At 38.7% G+C, this 20,283-nt stretch overlaps 1 protein-coding gene across 5 annotated transcripts in view; it reads right to left on the bottom strand.

The window, feature by feature from the left end:
• The window catches only part of cux1b (cut-like homeobox 1b), a 166,726-nt gene that overhangs the window by 108,239 nt on the left and 38,204 nt on the right, over positions 1-20,283 (bottom strand). For all 5 annotated transcript variants that reach the window (XM_057839484.1, XM_057839479.1, XM_057839482.1 and 2 more), the window contains exon 2: positions 11,910-12,020. In XM_057839484.1, the coding sequence (XP_057695467.1) occupies positions 11,910-12,020 (111 nt within the window). The remainder of the gene's footprint in view (positions 1-11,909; positions 12,021-20,283) is intronic.

Raw genomic sequence — 20,283 nt, 5'->3', positions numbered from 1 at the left:
TGAATGAGAGGCACACATACTCACAGTAACAAAAATTAAGTATATAGTATTAATTTTATAGTATACTACTATATGTATACACAATGATACTTTATAATATAAAGTAACTAACATTAGTGCAGTCATGGATTACAGTAAGCAGGCCAGTGCTGTTTTCATTTATATTTTTATTATATTATGTATATACAGGATGTATGTACAGTGGTACCTCTACATACGAATTTAATTCGTTCCAGGACCTTGTTTGTAAGTCGAAATGGTCGTATGTCGAGCAGGATTTTCCCATAGGAATACATTATAATTCCATTAATTCGTTCCAAAGCCTAAAAACATACACTAAATTCTTAATAAATACTGCTGGCACTGTTACAAATGGCAATTAAACATAGAAAAACAAATAAGTTATAAATAAATAATTCAGAATAATATAAGAAGAAGAAGAAGAATTAATAATTATTCCTGAAAATAATGTAACGAATCGGATTCTAATATGGCGGACACTTTTTACTGTCCCTGAACGCACCGCGAAGGTGACGTCTCCAGTGAGATAGGTCGGTGCGGTAGAGATAATACTTTCGTTTTCCTGAGAGCAGTCAACTGCTTAAGACAATGAGCGTTTTGTGTTGGATAAGTTCTTAAATAAATGATAAAAACGTGACAAAGCTGGCGATTTCCTTGGCAATGTTACCACAATAATAATTGTCACCTTAACTTATAAATAGTGGCGAACGGTGGTCATAAGAGGATCATGGAGCTGTATTGTTGAGCCAGTTCAGGGACGCGCACCCCAAGCTCATATTTGTCTATAACTTGCATCTTCATTTCAAAGGTAAGCATCACTTTTTTCCTTGTTTCTCCAACTGTATCAACTTTTTTTGAAAACTGTGTTGATTTCTCACATAAGAAAATCCACCGTGGGTTCGTTTGCAGTGCTGTCATGTCGTCGTATTTCGAGCAACTCGTCGGATGTAGAAACAAATGGCGGCTCAAATTTTACGTCGGATGTCGAAAAGATCGTGTGTCGAAGTGATCGTATGTAGAGGTACCACTGTATATATTTTCCCCAAGTGGGAGCTTCCATGATCTTAATAAATTTAATAATAAATTTTTTTTTAATTATATAATGATTTTATATATACATTAATTATTTTATTAAATAAAAATGCACGTTGATACGACGCACATAATGGTAACTTCCATTTTAAAAAAGTGTTAGAAAGTTTTATGGACTTACAATCCGCTGGCTTGTTGTTTCTTGTCTTCGAAAATTATACCTGGGTGACGGCGCTTCAAGTGTTCATTCATAGCCAACGTACTACGGTATGCGAGCTCAGTTTAGCAAAGAGTACACAAAATGGCACCCTCCATATTTTCCTTAAATTATTCCAGGCTCTGGCTATTCTGGTCCGCTTTTTTGGCTTTATGCCACTTTCACGTGTCACCAATTCTGCCCTTTTTGGTAATTGGCGGTGTTTTCAACTCCTCGTCGTACTGAGGAGTAAACCGGTGATTCACTTGGCTTGTTGTCGTCGGTTCGGCCCGTTTCCTCCCCAGGAAGGCGGCGGCGTGCATAAAAACACCGAGAGGCGTCGGATGGCTCTTTCTGGATACTTTTATTGACCAAAACAAAAACGTAGGAGCTGCAGCCACTGAACTCCGCGCTACCCGCACACTTTCCAAACTCACCGATCTCACTACCTCTCTCTCACTCGCCCACTTTCTTCCTCTTTGCTCGATCTGACAATGCCGGTCACATTGAAATAACAGCGGCCCCCTTGGGGGTGTTAGTAACAACCGCTTGCATCGCGAGCGCCCACCATTCTAAACTTTATCTGCATTTAAATTTTTTTTAACCCTTCATTACCCGTCGACGGTATGTTTTGCCAGTCGACGCATTTACGTCATCGATGACGTCGACAACGTCGACTAGTCAGGACAGCTCTAAACTGAAGTCGGATTGACTAATGTAAATTAGACATATTTGATTTTCTTATTCCTGTGTAGGTGAAGACAGACTTGAGAATCAGGGGGACAATCTTGCAGCACGCCTCACTAAAAATTGAAATGCAAACTTTGCAAAGGTTAAGGTTCTAAGAAAAAATAAATGTTGCCAAAAAAATCTTATTTGTCATATTTTAACAAATTTGCCGCGGCACACGATGGTGTTCTCTGACTCTGACTCGGCCCACCACCACAGCTTCAAAAAATGCTAGGGGAAACGCTGCAGTGTCTCAGTTAACTCTATGGCTGCCATTGACGGCGCTCAACGCCCAATCCATTGAGACTGGGAAGCACGAATGAACGTTTGTTTATTCCAATCCAAAGCATTCCGGTTATCTGGGCATTTACAGGTCCACTTTCTGTTGATTTTAGGGAATTTCCAGGTCACTTCCTGTTGAGTTTGGGTCACTACCTATTCATTTGGGAGATTCCTAGGTCACTTCCTGTTCTGTTTCCCCCAAATCAACCGAAAGTGACCCATAAAATGTCCCAAAATCAACAGGAAGTGACCCTGAAATGTCCCAAGAAAATTACCTCGTTGCCTAGCATTGGCTGCCACTGACAGCCGCATAAGTGGAAGGGGCCCGTTTGAAGCAGAGGAAGGATGAAGATAACTAATAAACAGAAAAACAAGCTGTTTCGTAGAATATCCTAGAATGACTTCCTGACCAATGTATCGATAGTCGTTGCATTGCCATATTGTGAGCTTTGTGTCGCAAATCGTATTGGGAGGTACCAAAAGGTTCCCACCCCTAATGCTTTCATTGTCCCAAGTAATTTGCAAAACCGGAATTTTGGAAGGAAAAACTGACAATAGAAGTGTCTGAATTTTAGATTTGTCAAATATAACAAAAACATTTTTACACTTTCATGATGAGGTTTATCAGGTGTTTCGATATAAAAAATATTTATAAAAACTGCACTGGAAACATTTTTCAGTGTCACATGATCACTTCTCAACATGCAACAGAGTTTGGGTCTCCATCTTCTTTTGAATCTCGGCTGATGACATTTTACAAGAGTTACAATTATTACCCCCTCCAAAAAATCTTTCAATGGAAACATGCTTTGCACAATTTTTTGAAACGCAACTTTTATTTATTTTTTTTGTTTTAAAAACGAATGGTTCTGCGACTTCTTTTTCATCCTTACCCTGCCATGATGCATATCTAAATACAGTAGTAGGCCTGTCACAATATGCAATAAGTCAATTTATAGGACGCTAAATAAAAATTAGGGAGGTAATTTTCCCGGCTGCGATTTATCGGCACGTGCGTGCGTGCATACATTTGTGCGTGAATGTGTTAGCGTCTGCTGCGTGCACTTGGCACACGTGCATGTTCATTGGATATGTGACACCTTTCACAGATGTTTATTGGTCATCAACACCGCCGTGGAACTAAAGTTCAGATATACAAAATAAAGAAACATATCTTTAATAAACATTGTAAAATGTTAGCATTGCTACATTGAGGCTAATGGAAAAAAAGACAATGTACTAACCACTTTAGCCTGCTATAAAACATTGGCAGTCAAAATTGCGGTTAAAAGGTGACACTTCAAACATGAAAATAACTGGTTTACAGGATTTGCAAACAGTGCGAAAAAAGGGGAAAAAAACTTACTGACACCACATTCGTGACGAAAAGAGAAGTGCACTTTTTTTTAACATAAAGCTTATGGTTACCGGCTCGTGAACATACTTCCAGTGAACATTTCAAAATAAAAGCACCTCATGTTCAACATGTAAATAAAGATTTCTGGAGTTAATCTCACATACTTCAGATTCTACAATGAGAATAGCTTTAAAATGACAGCCATTATGAAAAATCTGATTGGTAATTAATATTTTGTTTCAAATTTGCTAACATGTTCACTTCGCAGCACAAGATGACATTCATTTTGGAGCAAATAAAAACTTTTGATGGGCTCTATCTGGCAGGGAACAAAAATGGCATTGGGTTTCTCACCTATTTCATATTCTGCACTTAGCTAGCTTTCAAATGACTTGTTATGCATTGTGTGTGCGTGTTTTTTTTTTTTTAATATCTACTATTTTAATAGTATTAGTAATAGTATTTTAATAGTTTGTGTTTTATTTAAGAACAACAATTTACTGCGTTTGAATGGGTGATTAATTAGGGTGTATTGTCACTACATTCGTGGTTCAATTGGTTAAAAAAAATTGACAATAATATCGCTTATCAGCAACAATTTATGAGATAATATATCGCTTACTAAAATTTGTTATCGCGACAGGCCTACCAAATAGTGCCAAATACTTAAACACAAAGTCAAAACAGCAATAAACAGAAACAGGCAACTGTTATAGTAAATTTTGTATAGTCTATGTTGCATCCTGACAAATGTAATCTTTCCCATTTCACAATTAGTTTTGAAATAGCATTGGGAACAGATTGCAGTCCAATCAGAGGTTCCACTGATCAAATTAGTCCATTGCAGAAAAGCACTCTCGCCACAGCCAATAGGGAATGAGCGGTACGCGTGTGAGTGATGAGCATGAGACCAGGTTTGCACCCTCGGGTGCCCTGGTGGACCGGGCTCCTCACAAGAGCAGGTGCAGCACCACCTGGGCCACCCAGAGGCACCATTAGTGCGTGTGAGGCGCTAACATGAGCCACAATGTAGACCTAAAGTTAATGCAAATTGTCTCCACTTTCTTTAAGATTATTATTATTTTTTAATTTATGATACACAAATGCTTTTCATCCCGCATGAGTCCCATTGCATGACTTTCCAGTGCGAGTCAGCGGTTTCCGATTAGATAGCCAGTGGACTATGTATCAGGGGAACATGCAAATCACCATGCTGTTAGCTGAGCCTACATCCTGACAGACTGAACTGGAGCGTACAGTAAAAAGCAGACCAGAATAGGACACTTTGTTCAGGAACATTTGATTTGCACATTCACACACACATACGGACAAAAAATTGCCTAATGAAGATGTGAAGTGGGCCAACGACAGATGTGAGCATCAAAGACTAGCAACTGAGGTCGAAAAGCCTGGACGGGGCAGCGGGGAGACAGCGTATCCCAAACTGACCTGGGAATGGCGTCTGGCCATATCCCAGTTTGGTCCAGACAGGCCGAGGACAGGTCGCGACCTCTCTGACCCGCCTCTATTGTTACCTCATCAGGGGTCACTGTGGCTGTTTGTCTGGACCAATTCAATATTCCCCTGCCAGGGATAATGACCTCCCACCCCCAATCCTTTCAAACACACGCAAGATAAGCAGGCACAAAACAAACACCCACACACAGCAGACGAGAGCTTCTCCTCTCATTTGCGTTAATATTCTGATTAAATTCTAATTTCCCCACTATAAATTCACTATTCATTCAGGTTGCGTCCCGTGACTTCAACTTAAAACGTACATTATTGATGTACAATAAACCCAGAACTGTCTGTCACGCAATCCAATCTGGTTGTGCCTCCAAAAAAGCCAACTTCGTTCAAATAAACATCTGGTTAGCATAAAGTAAATAGTAGGGCTTTGCAATCTGGCCAAAAATAAAACACAAATTTTATCCCCAGGTAATTTTAAAGAATCTGCAATGAAAACCTAAGAACCAAGACTAATTAAACATTTAATTAACATATGAAGTAAATATTAAAGAAAACTTTAATTGCACTGAATGACAGAATAGTCTGCCTTTTGCAAACAATACTTTGTACACTGCCAAAAACAAGTCATATCACCAAAGAGCATAAGTGTTTGTGTAAATATAAACTGCGATTCTCATATTCTTAAGTGAGTAATTGGGCTTTTCTATTGTATTTTAGCATTTAGCTACCGGGCTTTGTCGTGTGTGTTTAGCTTTACTGTTTACTAGGGGTGTGACAAAATATCAAAATAGTGATATATCGTGATATTTTATATCCCAAAAGGCTATCGATATGCTCCTGCCAAGAATCGAGATATCGTTTTAAAAACGTGTCAATGTTTAAAAAAAAAAATAAAATAAAATGGACCCAACAAGTTGCTATCAAAATTTTCCACTATAATAGTGTCTTAGTTAACTATATGGCTGCCATTGATGGCGCTCGACGCCCAATCCATTTAGACTGGGAGGGTCGAACAAACGTTCATTCATTCGAAACCAGAGCATTTAACAGTCACTCTTTCTGATTTTCAAGCCATTTACAGGTCAATTTCTGTTCATTTTAGAGCATTTACAGGTCTCTTCCTGTTCAGTTTGAGTCACTGCCTATTCCCGGGCCACTTCCTGTTCTATAACCCAAAATCAACAGGAAGTGACTCAAAAAATGCCCCAAAATCAACAGGAACTTCAGGAAGTGACTGAAAATCAATACGGTAATGATCTGAAATGCCCCAAAATTACCTCGTTGCCTAGCATTTGCTGCCACTGATGGCCATAGACGTTCAATCCATTTCAAGTGGGAGGGCGCATTTATTCATTCATTCGCTGCCACCCTCCCAGTTCAAATGGATTGGATGTCTACTAGTGATGAACTCATTCCAATTCACAACAGAAGCTTGTTTTTCTGTTTATTACCGTAATTTCCCGAATATAAGGTGCACCCGTGTATAACGCGCACCCCAACTTTACCTGTAAAATCTAGGGAAAATTCTTGTACCCATGTATAAAGCGCACCCTAATTTTAGCAGCAATAAATATGAGTCTCGTGTCTCGAACTTTTATAAAGTACGTGGTTGCAGTATTTTTTAATCCTTTTGTCTTTTTTTTTTTTTTTTTAAATAGAATATTAATTTTCTGTGGTAAAATTGCTCACAGTATACGATAATAATTTTCACAAAGTAAGGAGTTGTAGCGAGTTTTAACAGAATTCACCAGCGGAACTAATGTTGGGAAGTTGTGTAGTTCCCGGGGGAAGAGTTTAGTTAAGGGAACAGCCGGAAGTAAATAAATGTCCCGCGATTTGCGTGCAAGACGTACGTTGTTACTTTGTGAGTTTCAGTGTAAATAAAACAACGTGGCTTGGCTCAGTGGTTCGACACTCTTCTTCAGACTCCTGTCCTAGCTCGCCACACGGTCAACATTTATACGAAACGGATCGCCGTATACGTTCTCTTCAAGACAACAATGCCGTGTGCCAGCATGTTGCAACGCAAAAGTAAGAAAAATGTACCGGTAAATAATAAACGAATAGTACAAAAAAACATTTTAATTTTATTAGATGTGAAAAATATCATGAAAACAATTATTTACCACATAAAACTTGATTATTATAACATTGTCGTTCGGATTGGGTAATCTTGTGCTGGCCCATGCTTACAATGGAACATGAATCATGATGAATTTTTTCTGTCTCCGTCCCTGTACCCGTGAATAATGCGCACCCATGATTTTACGAGTAAATTTTGGGGGAAAAAGGTGTCCGTTATATTCGGGAAATTACGGTAGTCGTTTTGTAGAATATCTTAGGTTGATTTCCTGACCAATGTATCGATATTCCTTGCGTCGCCATATCGTGAGATCATCGTTATCGTGAGCTTTGTATCGCAAATCGTCTCATATCGTGAGGTACCAAGAGGTTCCCACTCCAACTTTTTACCTCAGGTGGTATGTATCAAATCTCTTGACAACCATCAACATTGGACTCGTTTCGAGGGACTGTTCAAAATTTGTCGAACTAGTCATGTTGAATCTGCATATAAAATATGTCACAGTTGATAACTGAGATCGACCTCAATTTTTTTCAACCTTGATCTTAAAATCGCCCTACCCTCAGTTATAAAGTACAAGCGGATTTGAAAACCAATCTTTGATGCAACAAAACATGCAGGGATAAGTAACTGCTTTTCCCAAACCTTTTTTGCTGCCCTGAACCCGTTTGGTCATCTCTCCAGTGCGTCGCCCCCTTGGCCCCACCACTTTCAAAGATTTATGACCATATAACATAACAATGCGCACACACCGCATGGTCAATCTGTGTTGGTGTGTGTGCAGGCAGAAGAAGGAGGAGGAGGAGATGGATGGCTGGTGTGTGAGCTGCCGGCAGACAGCAGACAGGCCAGCCCGAGGAAGCCTCCAGGGAATATGGAACTCCCATTCGCTGTCTGTCTGCCCCGCAGCTAAACACAAACGTATGCGCATGTGCGGACGTGTGCTCACACAAACACGACCGAGAACACACAAGAGTTGCTTTACTACCGCTGCCTCTGGCTAGCAATCTTTGGGGCATTTTACAACCGTTCCCACCACAGCCCTTTGTAAAAGGCCGGTAGAGGAGCCTTGACTAACTAAAAGGAAAATTAAGAACAAAATGAATAATTCAAGACGTCGCACACACACGAAAATCAGTGTGTCAGTGGAAATGAATAATGAAAACTTTGTTTTCACGCCGCATTTCTTTGCACTACTTTTAAAATGTTACAAAAGCGTGTGTGTGCGCCTGTGTGTGTTACTGCGCAGTTCACAGCGAGTACGGCTCAGCAGACGAGACACAGTCAACGTGGGCCCTCGCTCTCCTGCTTGCTGAATTATGGATCAGAGACGGACTCCCGCTCAGCTTAATGCAGTCTGATCTGATGTGACTGTGATCCGCGCTGACTGGTGTGGACCATAAAGAGCTGACGGGCCCGCTCTATAGGCTGGGCCACACACAAACAAGAGTCTCAGGACACAATCAGGGCATTTTTAAATCAGGCCACGTCATCAAACTTTATGAAGCAGCCGTTTGGGTGAAGACCACATCAATGCTCGTGGGCTGCTTTGGAAATGTTGTGCCTTTTAGTGCCGTTGCAGCTCTGTAATGAATCCTGTCGCTCGACCGGCCCAGCTCAAATTCCTCCTCCGCATACCAGGGAGATGCCAGGGGCCACGCAGACGCCAGAGGAGCCTTCCTAAATCACAGCCTTGTTACATTGATGAATGTCTACATCCAGCTATCTGCCTCTGTGTGTGTGTGTGTGTGTGTTTATTGTGCGTTCGTAACACTCCTTCCGAGAGCATGCGTGCCTCCCTTCCTTCTGCGACGGTTACATTTGGAAATGAAATTAGAGACGAAAGCATAAACTTGAGTAGAATTGACAACTCCAAAATTGAATGCCTTAAAGTGAGTCAAATTCAAAGTTTGGAACACTTGAAAAATGACATTAGCGTTTCACACGATGTTTACTAGACCTATTTTTATTCAGGAGTAAAGGAAAATCTGTGTTTTTTGCTTTACGCCATACTTTTATCTCAAGAATGACGGTGGTTGGATCCAAACAATATCAGCATAAGTATTAGCTGTGTAACGATAGATCGTCTGAAATATTTCGGCAGCAAGATTGTCAAACGTGTCCAAATTCATTTGTATTTTTTATTGCTTTGCTTGCTTAGTCTTCATCTTTTGGACGAAAATACTCATTTGTCTTAGTCATATTTTAGTCATTTCAGAATGTGTTCGTTTCCGTCTAGTTTTCGTTGACAACATTTCAGACAAATTTCATCGAGTTTTAGTCACCGATTACTCAAAATACTCTTGTCGGTAAAATTCAAAAGTTTCAGTCCAATAAAAAATTAATTAATACATAAAGGCTTCCATCAATTCCATATTGTAGCATCTACAAGGACAATGCCAACTTCGTGATGATAATACACACTCAGCAGGAAAACAGTACATTATTTTCAATTATACTAATGCTAACGTGAACGCTATGCTAATGTATTATTTTTAGTGTGTGATGATCATTCAGCACAGACCTTCAAAGGATAACAATGCATATTCTCGCTTGGCAAGATAAGAAAGCAAATCCCACCATGTGTTTCGAAACAAGCAAACCAAGAGCCTGGAGAGGAAACCGGGGAGTATGAGGGGGTATGGGTGCAGCACGTCACATGAGTGACACAACTAAACACTGCTACCATGCAGGCTGACTAACTACACATACAATAAGAAAATGTCACACATTGTGAACATACTGTATGACGGAGATGAAGGTGCCTTTTCGTCTTGTTCTCATCTCCTGGGATGGAAACTGGCATTTGTCCCGGTATGTTTTAGCATCCCAGGACACGTTTTTTCCATTGTTGATGAAAACATCAATGTTTAAATGTAACAGACTGTGTTAAATGTATATTGATGTCGTATTAAATTGATCAGATAAATGGATAAATTGAAATCGAATCGTGGCAGACTTTGTAATATTGGCCAATATTGTTTCGTGTCCACAGAATCAAGACATTATTGTCAAAAGTCATCCTGAAATTTTTCCTTTACACCCCTACTGAGTACTGTAAAGTAGGTTTTGAATGACTTAATATTTTTTTGGCAACCATAATGAGCCAACCGTAACGAACGATAGTGAATCAAAGTCACTTAATCAATGAAATCATTTATATGTTTTTAGCACAGGACGGCAGTTGCCTAAATGAACTGCCAAGATCTTCCACAACTAGCTTACTTTTATACTCTCGAACCCGCACCGAAGTAAAAAAATAAGAAAAAAAAAATGGCTAGATCTTTTAGCATTTTTAGTCTAAATAAGGTTGTGCGTGTGGTCAGTCATGTTGGTTGGTTAACTCCAGGACATCAATTACACTACAAAAAAAAAAAAAACGGCTAAAAATTGAGTTTTTTCGATGTGCAGGATCCGGCATATTTTTAAAATCGATTAAAATGTTTAAAATAATATGTGTGTCCCACACTTAAATAGATTACTGCAGTGTCCATTTTCTTTTGTCCAGTGTTCCACGAGTGTTTTGGTGTCATGAGGCTAATCGCAGTCATGGGGATGAGGATGTTTGGCGCAGTGACTGTTTTCATCCCGACGGAGCTTTACTTCTTGTTTTTGTTTCAATTCCCACAGGCTTAGCAGAGCCAGTATTGACTACCTTCTTGCAAAAACAAAGGAGTCTGATCAGTATCTTCTGTGAGTGGTGTCCCACACTTGATCTGCTTCTGATGTCTGGCAAAGGTGCACCATGTAATGATGTAGACTACATCTATTGCACTGCTACCACTTGCTGCGGTTGCTCCTGAGAGAGACATTTTTGTGCCTGAAAAGTAGGGGTTTGGGATTCTGCTCGACAGCAACGCTTTATGTACTTGTATAACTAAATCTAAAAAATTTTGTATCCTTCCATTCAATTACTACACTTTTACCAGCCCATCGCATTGAAGAACCTCACTTGCACTTGTTCATTGCGCAGTCACAATTTGCAATTGCTCTAAATTCCCTTTACAATGACAAATTTTGAGCTGAATACAGAACCGATTGCTTACAACTTTAGAGGTTGCACTGTTGTTTCCTCTAGAGTAATATCAGCTAAAGTGGTGGGCTCCGAGCTACAGTCAATAGAGGCAATCTTCACCCTGTGTTAACCATAATAGGCCTGCGATCAACTCCGTGGAGGGTTGACTATTTTCTATTCACTATCTACTGCCTTCATACATAATTCATTGGCCCATCAATAATTCACGATGGTGACATTACCAATAATAACACAACAATACTTTGTTTTCGCGTGTACGGTTTAAAAACGTGTTGCCTGGGTAACAGAGATGAAACAAATATTCCCAGGAGGAGGGAGAAGAACACAGGAATAGGACAGAATTCCCTCCTGATCCTGCTTAGGAGCGTCGTCACACTCTCTGCCTCTGCCTATCTTTTGCGGTCACACACACATTTACGGACCACACTTTCTGCACGCATAAAAAAACTAGGTCAGATAATACAAACTCCTGAGGGGTTTTCTGTTTTGTCTCTTTAGGATTTCAGGGAAACTAATGGAGAGACTATTTTTGGGAGCCAAGCCCACATCTCTGTGCTCCTCCTCCTCTTCTGCTGCGCTCTCTCTGTAAATAATGACTGCTGCATTTATGAGAAAAGAAGACACGCATGCAGAGGCAAACTATGGCCGGCAAACAGTACACGCGCCCATGGGTATACAACACACGAGCACAGTCGCTCACCTCTGGTGTGTTCTTCTTGAACTCGCGGCTGAGGTCGATGAGCTTCTTCCTGGACTGTTCACTCTCGTCCTGTCTGTTGGCGAGCTGTGTGGCGGTGGCATCGAGTTCTTTCTGCAACGCACACATAAAAACCAAGACATGAGCATTGTGACACAATGTTGAAATATTGTGTCCATGATAACATTTCACACTACAGCAATTCTGCTATAAATCGTAACTAAGAAGTATTAAGAAGAAGTAACAAAATGTCTGCGATTCATCAACATATAATTGTAATGAGTCACCGAGCATACAACATTACACTGTTTGTCATGTGGAAACATAATGATGAAAAAACAATTTGATGACTTTTTTGAGAGGGGAACATTGATTACACAGTAAACATTTAAAACAAAGTACAGTGTGGCAGAGTACTTTATCAAATATACATTGAAATTATTTAGACTGACACATATTTATTCATTTATTTGTCGTGCCATGGATTCCGCAAAATTCTGCACAATCCAAATCTGGCATGGAAAACATGGAAAAAAGTAAATTATTCAGAAAAATGTTGAAAAAATATATAGGACTGCAGCTATCGTTTATTTTAGTAGTCGATTAATCGCTAAACTAGTTAGTTTGAATAATCAAGTAATTGGATAAGGAACATAAAAAAATACAATACCCAAGCTTAGCTACAGATGGTGTAAACAAATAAATAAATGAGGATCTATGTACAACAAAAGAACAATCGGCTAACTTATGTAACAAAAGTCCACTAGCTTAAATGCCACCTTTTTTTAACAATGCTCTCAACAAATGGTTCAAACACATGTCCCCACACAAAACTACTAAATATACCAATAAACTATATTATGAAAGCATAAACGGACATATTGGCTCAAAAAAAAACTTTTGTTGGTCTTAACAGGGAGCAGCTGGATTCAGCCATGTGAAATGAGATATGTCATATTCATTGTCACCAATAAAGGGCAATGTATCCACGCAAATCAATAAAGTTAAACGCAAACACTTTAATAAAAACAAACCATTACAACGCCACTTTAATTAGACCAATAATCGAAGCAGCAATCTTTTATTAGAATCTAATCGAATTACTCGAGTTGATTAATCGTTGCAGCACTAAAAATATATACTTCAGATTTATTGTTAACTTCATATTGATCAGAAATGTCAAATATCTGTCACCCCGGGATAATGACACAACAAGAATATTGTTTTTGAATGGAATCCCAGTTTTCGTATGTATAATTTTATTTTCCTCAACACAAAACTAGCCCGATAAATAATGCTAATATTAAATTGGTCTATTACAGCAGGCAGAGGTTATGTATTCAGTTCCGTGGCTGTTTGGATTTTTGTGTTCAAGATTCTCAAGAAAGAACAAAGAGATTATTATTAAATTTTCACGATATATTTGTAATATGAAACTGAAAAGGTAAATAAATTTGGAGATCAAAGGTCACAAAGGCCAGAAAGGGAATTTCACGGTAAATAGGCTAATCCGTTGTGAAGTTAAGTCAAATTTGCAGGGTCGGTGAAATGATGAAAAGAGAAAGAGTGATAACATTTTGGGGCATAGGGCAAATGTAAAAGAAGTCATTACCGAACACTACCATTGGGCGGTGTATACCCACTCGACCGAATATGGCGATGCTTTGAATTTGGCTGCTTAGGCAGTGGTCTGCTCTATGAGACAGCTTCTCTAGTTCCGAGTATTTTACATTTGATGGCAGTATGTCAGTGCACTAGTCAAGAATTATCAATTACTTAAATGTTGATGAAGATGCAAATTTTTTGTTTTACAAGAAAAAAAAAAAATCGTAAAACTTTTTAATGATTGATCAATATCTTTAAAGGTGAAACATTTACCTCATTCACTACCAGCCAAGGTGTATGTATAGTATTCAATGTGTATGTGCTGCGGTGTTAGTAAAAGAGAATCAAACTTGTGTATTTAAAAAGATATATAGATAGACGACCAATCCACATTGACTGGGAATCGGCAACCACACAAATCAATTATGAAATTATTCTACAACTTTTTTTCACTATTGATGAATCTTTCATAGGCCTATTGGAAATTGTTCAATATTTCCACTCAACATTATTTATTAGGGTTGTTCCGATCATGTTTTTTTGCTCCCGATCTGATCCCTATCGTTTTAGCTTGAGTATCTGCCGATCCCGATATTTCCCGATCCGATTGCTTTTTTTTGGCTCCCGATTCAATTCCAATCATTCCCGATAATTTTTCCTGATCATATACATTTTGGCAATGCCTTAAGAAAAAAACGAATAAAACGCGGACGAATATATACATTCAACATACAGTACATAAGTACTGTATTTGTTTATTATGACAAAAAATCCTCAAGATGGCATTTACATTATTAACATTCTGTGAGAGGGATCCACGGATAGAAAGATTTGTAATTCTTAAAGGATAAATGTGACTTTGTATATTTTAACTAAATATTGCCATCTAGTGTATTTGTTGAGCTTTCAGTAAATGATACTGTAGCCATTTAACTGTTCTGCCCAAATGCATGATGGGAAGTGCAACCATGACTGTGCGTAGTGGCACCAATTGATATATCTTCTCTGCGTTGGGAAATAACGTAGGGTGTTAAGAAAAAGATCAACTACTACCTTTCTTCCCCACATTGCTTCCCACGATACTTCTAATTGTTGAGAGATGGATTTTAAGCTTTAGCCAACTAAAAAAAGGCTTCAAAGACTGCCAAAATTTACTCTACTCATTTTAGACTGCCTTTTAGCTCTATATATAGGTAACGCCATTATAGATTGAACGCGACCATGCGTGAGTGGGTCCTGCAGCGCATGCGTTAATTGCATTAAATATTTTAACGTGATTCATTTTTAAAAAATTAATTACCGCCATTAACGCGATAAATTTGACAGCCCTACTTTAAGCCAAAACTAAAGACTCTGGATGAGTGTAAGACATTTTGTCTGTAACGTTAAATACAATTAGAAAACAATTTAATTAAAAAGTATATATACAGTGGGGAGAACAAGTATTTGATACACTGTCAATGGGTTTTCCCATTGGCAGAGTATCAAATACTTGTTTTCCCCACTGTATATTTAAAAAAGGAATGTCCGATATTTTTTTGCCGATTCCGATACTTTGAAAATGACGTGATCGGGACATCTTTATTATTTATGTAGCACTTTAAGAGTAGTCACAGCTGTAACCAATTGCCATTTATAACCACAACTCAAACATAAGACAATTTCACATAACATATCATGTACAGTAAGTCATTTGAAAACATCTGCTTTTACTTCATAAAAAAACATGTTTTGTGTCTTCTGATTTCAAGATTTTATGACAGGTGAGCCACTCGATTGAGCTCTATTCTATTATTGCGTTCCAAGCCCGACTCTGCAATTAACTTGGCCCGGCATGTTGTAGCAGCCGGGAACACAACCACAACACGCATGTCCCGCCAAGGGGGAAACCCCGCCTAGTGAACTAACCGGCACAATCAAGTGTCATCACTTGCCACTGTGCGAGCCTTGGCAAAAGGCTGCGACTCCAGCGCGAGCTTTTCACAGCAATTATCGACCGACTAACCCCCCAGAAGGACCCGCGCGAAAGATCGTGGCAGCAATATTCCACATGAGAGGAGTCTTTATCGCGTCCATTCTGCATCGTCATTAATGGTTATATTTATGGGTGCTCCTTCCATATGATGATGAGCCAAGAGTTGACATTAACAAGACATTGAAGGCCTTATAAAGATTGTATCTCGCAGTGCTCAGATTGTGTTGCTGTTGGATTTTTGCCCTCTGTCACGCTCCTTTTCCCCTCCTTCCCTCCACTCATCATTCAAACGGCAGAACTCCTCCGTTGAAATTCTTCTCTACCCCCTCCTCTGCGTCCTGTGAGGCCGCCCACCCCTGAGAGTGATTAAACGCTGCTGAAGGGCCGTTATGCTAACTAACACGCTAATCATTTAATACACACATTACCACAGGGGCCCTTGTGGCTGCGTCTGCTGACAGGGTCCCAAAACGCACTCAACCACTCTTTGCCCACCTCCCACGTTAACCCTCCAAAGAAATCGTGTGATCAACTACTAATTAGGAATTTTTCCCCCTCCATCAGCATTAAGTCAAATTCCCCAAGTAGATGTGATCTTGTTTTATCCACAAATCATGAAGTCAAAAACCCACAATAACGGAACTTGGTCGAGCGTTGCTTTTAGCGGTGCATGCAGCAGCAGCACAGGACAAAAAAATGAGAACAAAAACAAGCTCAATTCGTGCTCTCGTTGCCCATGGAGCAGTTGATGTAGCAGCCTGTCTGCCTGTGGCCATGGAGCAGCTGCTCTGTGTGTTAGTCAATTCGAGCGTGCGCAGGAGCTTGTACAACGCCTGATAAAAATAAAAATAAATAAATAAATAAAGGAGGGCCATGATAAATTTTGATCACGTTACATTCATTGTCAAAAAATATGGCTGGGAAAAAAATGGGGGAAGAGGCCTAAGATCAGCTGATTCAAAATTAAACATCCACATCACATTGCTATTTTGAATTGGTATTACGTAATATTAAATGTAGAGATGTCCCGATCGATCGGGATGCCGATCACGTCATTTTCAAAGTATCGGAATCGGCAAAAAAATATCGGACATGCCTTTTTTAAATATATATTTTTTTTCCTTAATTAAATCGTTTTCTAATTGTATTTAATGTTACGGACATAATATGTTACACTCAACCAGAGTCTTTAGTTTAGGCTTAAGGTAGGGTTATCAAATTTATCCCGTTAACGGCGGTAATTAATTTTTTTTTTTTAATTTATCACGTTAAAATATTTTACGCAATTAACGGATGTGCTGCACGACCCACTCACGCATTGTCGCATTCAATCTGTAATGGCGCCGTTTTACCTATATATAGTTAAAAGGCAGCATAAAATGAGTAGAGTGAATTTTGGCAGCCTTTGGAGCCTTTTTTTAAATGGCTTAAGCCTTACAATCCCTCTCCCAACGATTAGAATAATCGTGGGAAGCAATGTAGGGAAGAAAGGTAATAGTTGATCTATTTCTTAACACCCTGTTATTTCCCAACGCAGAGAAGATATATCAATTGGTACCACGACGCACAGTCACGGTTGCACTTCCCATCATGCATTTGGGCAGAAGTTAAATGGCTACAATATCATTTACTGAAAGCTCAACAAATACACTAGATGGCAATATTTAGTAACAATATACAAAGTCACATTTATCCTTTAAGAATTACAAGTCTTTCTATCCGTGGATCCCTCTCACAGAAAGAATGTTAACGTAAATGCCATCTTGAGGATTTATTGTCATAATAAACAAATACAGTACTTATGTACTGTATGTTGAATGTATATATTCGTCCGAGTTTTATTCATTTTTTTCTTAATGCATTGCCAAAATGTATATGATCGGGAAAAATTATCGGGAATGATTGGAATTGAATCGGGGGGGGGGAGAGCAATCGGATCGGGAAATATCGGGATCGGCAGATACTCAAACTAAAACGATCGGGATCAGATCGGGAGCAAAAAAACATGATTGGAACAACCCTAATTAAATGTCTATGTGATACTAGGACAATCAACTATATTAGTGTTGCAACGATTAATCGATTAACTCGAGCAATTCGATTAGAAAAAAGATTTGAGTTAAACGAATACTCGAAGCAGCAGAATTTGATGAAAGTGACGTTGTAATGGTTTGTTTCGAAAGAGTTTGTATTTTATTGAGTTAGGTGGATACACTGCTGTCTAGTGGCAACAATGAATATGACATAACTCATTTCACATGGCTGAATCCAGCTGCTCCCTGTTAAGACCAACATGAGTGAAGTTTTTGTTTGAGCTAATGGTTTTTAATGCATTCGTAATTTAGTTTGTAGGTATATTTAGCCGTGTTTTGTGCGGATATGTGTTTGAACCATTTGTTAAGAGCATTGTATAAAAAAAGTAAGAATTTTATTGTAGCATTTAAGCTAGCAGACTTTTGCTATGTAAGTTAGCCAATTGTTCTTAGATCCTCATTTTTTTTTTTTTATACCGTTTGAGGCTCAGCTCAGGTATTTTTATTTTTTATGTTCCTTTTCCGATTACTCGATTATTCAAACTAAGTAGTTCATCGATTAATCGATTACTAAAATAATCGATAGAATAGAGTAGAATAGAACTTTATCGTCACTGTCAGCAAGCAGCCCTAGATTCAAGAAATCAAGTGGACAGATAGCAATAATGACTGTATGATGTCTATCGCCATCAATAGCAGACAGTGAGACAGCCCTTTATAGGGCAAGTGACTATTTTTGGTGGCTGTGAATGCTCATCTTTCAGTACCACTGAAGGCACTAGATGCCAAATCCATTTTGATTGGGAGAGTCAAAATAGATTGGGCGTCTGGTGCCGTCGATGGCAGACAATGAGTTAAATAAGTGCCATACAAAGGGTTAAATATAGCACATTGATTTGGTAGGTCACCAAATTACATTTTATGCAGGTGTTCCAGACTCAAAAACACTGCTGTAGAGTTTATCCCCAAATGAGAAGTGGCACTAAAAGTTTTTTTTTTTTTAAATGCTGGATACATTTCATTTGAATCCTCAAAGGACATAAATAGCAACAAGTATTTTGGGTGTATCCATTAAGCATACGGATAACGTTTTGAAAATACTGAATCCCTCTGTGAATGTGTTGTGTAAATATTGAACATCTCTGTGAGAGAACAAGAAGGCCCGAGTTTGAACAGGAGTGAAACACTCTGAATCGTCGGCAGTGTTTGAGCTTGTTATGTAATATGTAATGTGTGTTCTCATGTGTGACCACAACTACAAAAGATGTGGTTATTTAGGGTATATTTGGGAAAATGTGCAGTAAGTTGGGCATCAATCAAGTCAAAGATGATGTGTAACAATGTATAAAACAAGAACGGGAACCAGCAAAGGCATAATTCAGTCACAATCACTTTGCCATCTTTGGAGGAGCAAACAATGTCAGCTATGGGAAGTTAATTTAAAGCTTATTACCAACATACAGTACATGAAAACAAGACAACACTACAAATTCAAACCCATTCTTTGATATGTATGTACCTTGTTTAAGACCTCTATTATTGAACAACTATTATTAATTAATAACAACTTGCTTGGCAGATGTAAGAGTCACAATTGTCATGAAGTGCTTTTGAGACCTTTTTGTTTTACATTTACAGGATTTATTTCATCCCAAAAGTGAGTATTTTATATTCAAACGTCAAATTATTTGTACTTGGTAGATGTTATACTAATGGGAATTGCATATTGGTCAAGCACCCACGCAGCAGACAGAAATGCAGAGCACAATGAGCAAGCTCGCTGACAATAATTAGCTAATGTTATCATTTAATGAACTTTTAGAGCTTAAGCTGAAATAACTTTTAAATATGTATTCTGTATACAACAAACAACTACACATATGAACTGATTAGAATAAACAACTACAGAAAATAAGCATAGTCATTCGACTGACTTGTGCTGCTCCACACAGTGCATTGTAGACATGTGCTGATTACCAGTATGAAAAGGTGCAACGATAAATCGATTAACTCGAGTAATTCGATAAGAAAAAATATTCAAATTAAATTTTGCTGCTTCGAGTATTCGTTAAAGTGGCGCTGTATAGTTTTAAAAGTGTTTGCATGTAGTTGTATTGATTTGGGTGGATACACTGCCCTCTCGTGGCAACAGTGAATATAACTCATTTCACATGGCTGAATCAGGCCGGTCCCTGTTAAGACCAACATAAGATAAGTTTTTGTTTGAGGTAGTTTTTTTTAATGCATTCGTAATTTAGTTCATAGGTATATTTAGACGTTTTTGTGAGTATGTGTTGGAACCGTTCGTTAAGAGCACTGTAAAAAAAAAAAACGTTACAATTTTATGGAATTTTAGCTGACTTTTGCTATCTAAGTTAGCCAATTGTTCTTTTGTTGTACTTACATCCTCATTTATTTTTTTGTACCGTTCGAGTTTCAACTCGGGTATTTTAAAATTTGTATGTTCCTTATCCGATTATTTGATTATTCGAACTAACTAATTCATCGATTAATCAACTACTAAAATAATCGGTGGCTCAGCCCTACGTCATACCATCACTAAGGTATTAGCTACTTTTTATGTCCCAAAAATGCATGGAGAAATCCCTCGCTTGCAGCTGTAAGGCTCAACCCTCCCCCATTTGTTGTTGCTCAGTGTCAGTGAGTCAGCTGTGCTACACAATGGCTGGAGAAGGTGAAACTCCTAAACTTTTTCCCGCATCGAAGAAAACAAAATTGCTTGTATGGGAATACTTCAGCTACA

Source organism: Corythoichthys intestinalis, chromosome 6 (assembly GCF_030265065.1).
Source record: "Corythoichthys intestinalis isolate RoL2023-P3 chromosome 6, ASM3026506v1, whole genome shotgun sequence".
In the NCBI taxonomy this organism is placed as follows: Eukaryota; Metazoa; Chordata; class Actinopteri; order Syngnathiformes; family Syngnathidae; genus Corythoichthys; species Corythoichthys intestinalis.
Note: the sequence above shows the minus strand (reverse complement) of the source record. Positions and strands in the feature narration are given on the sequence as shown.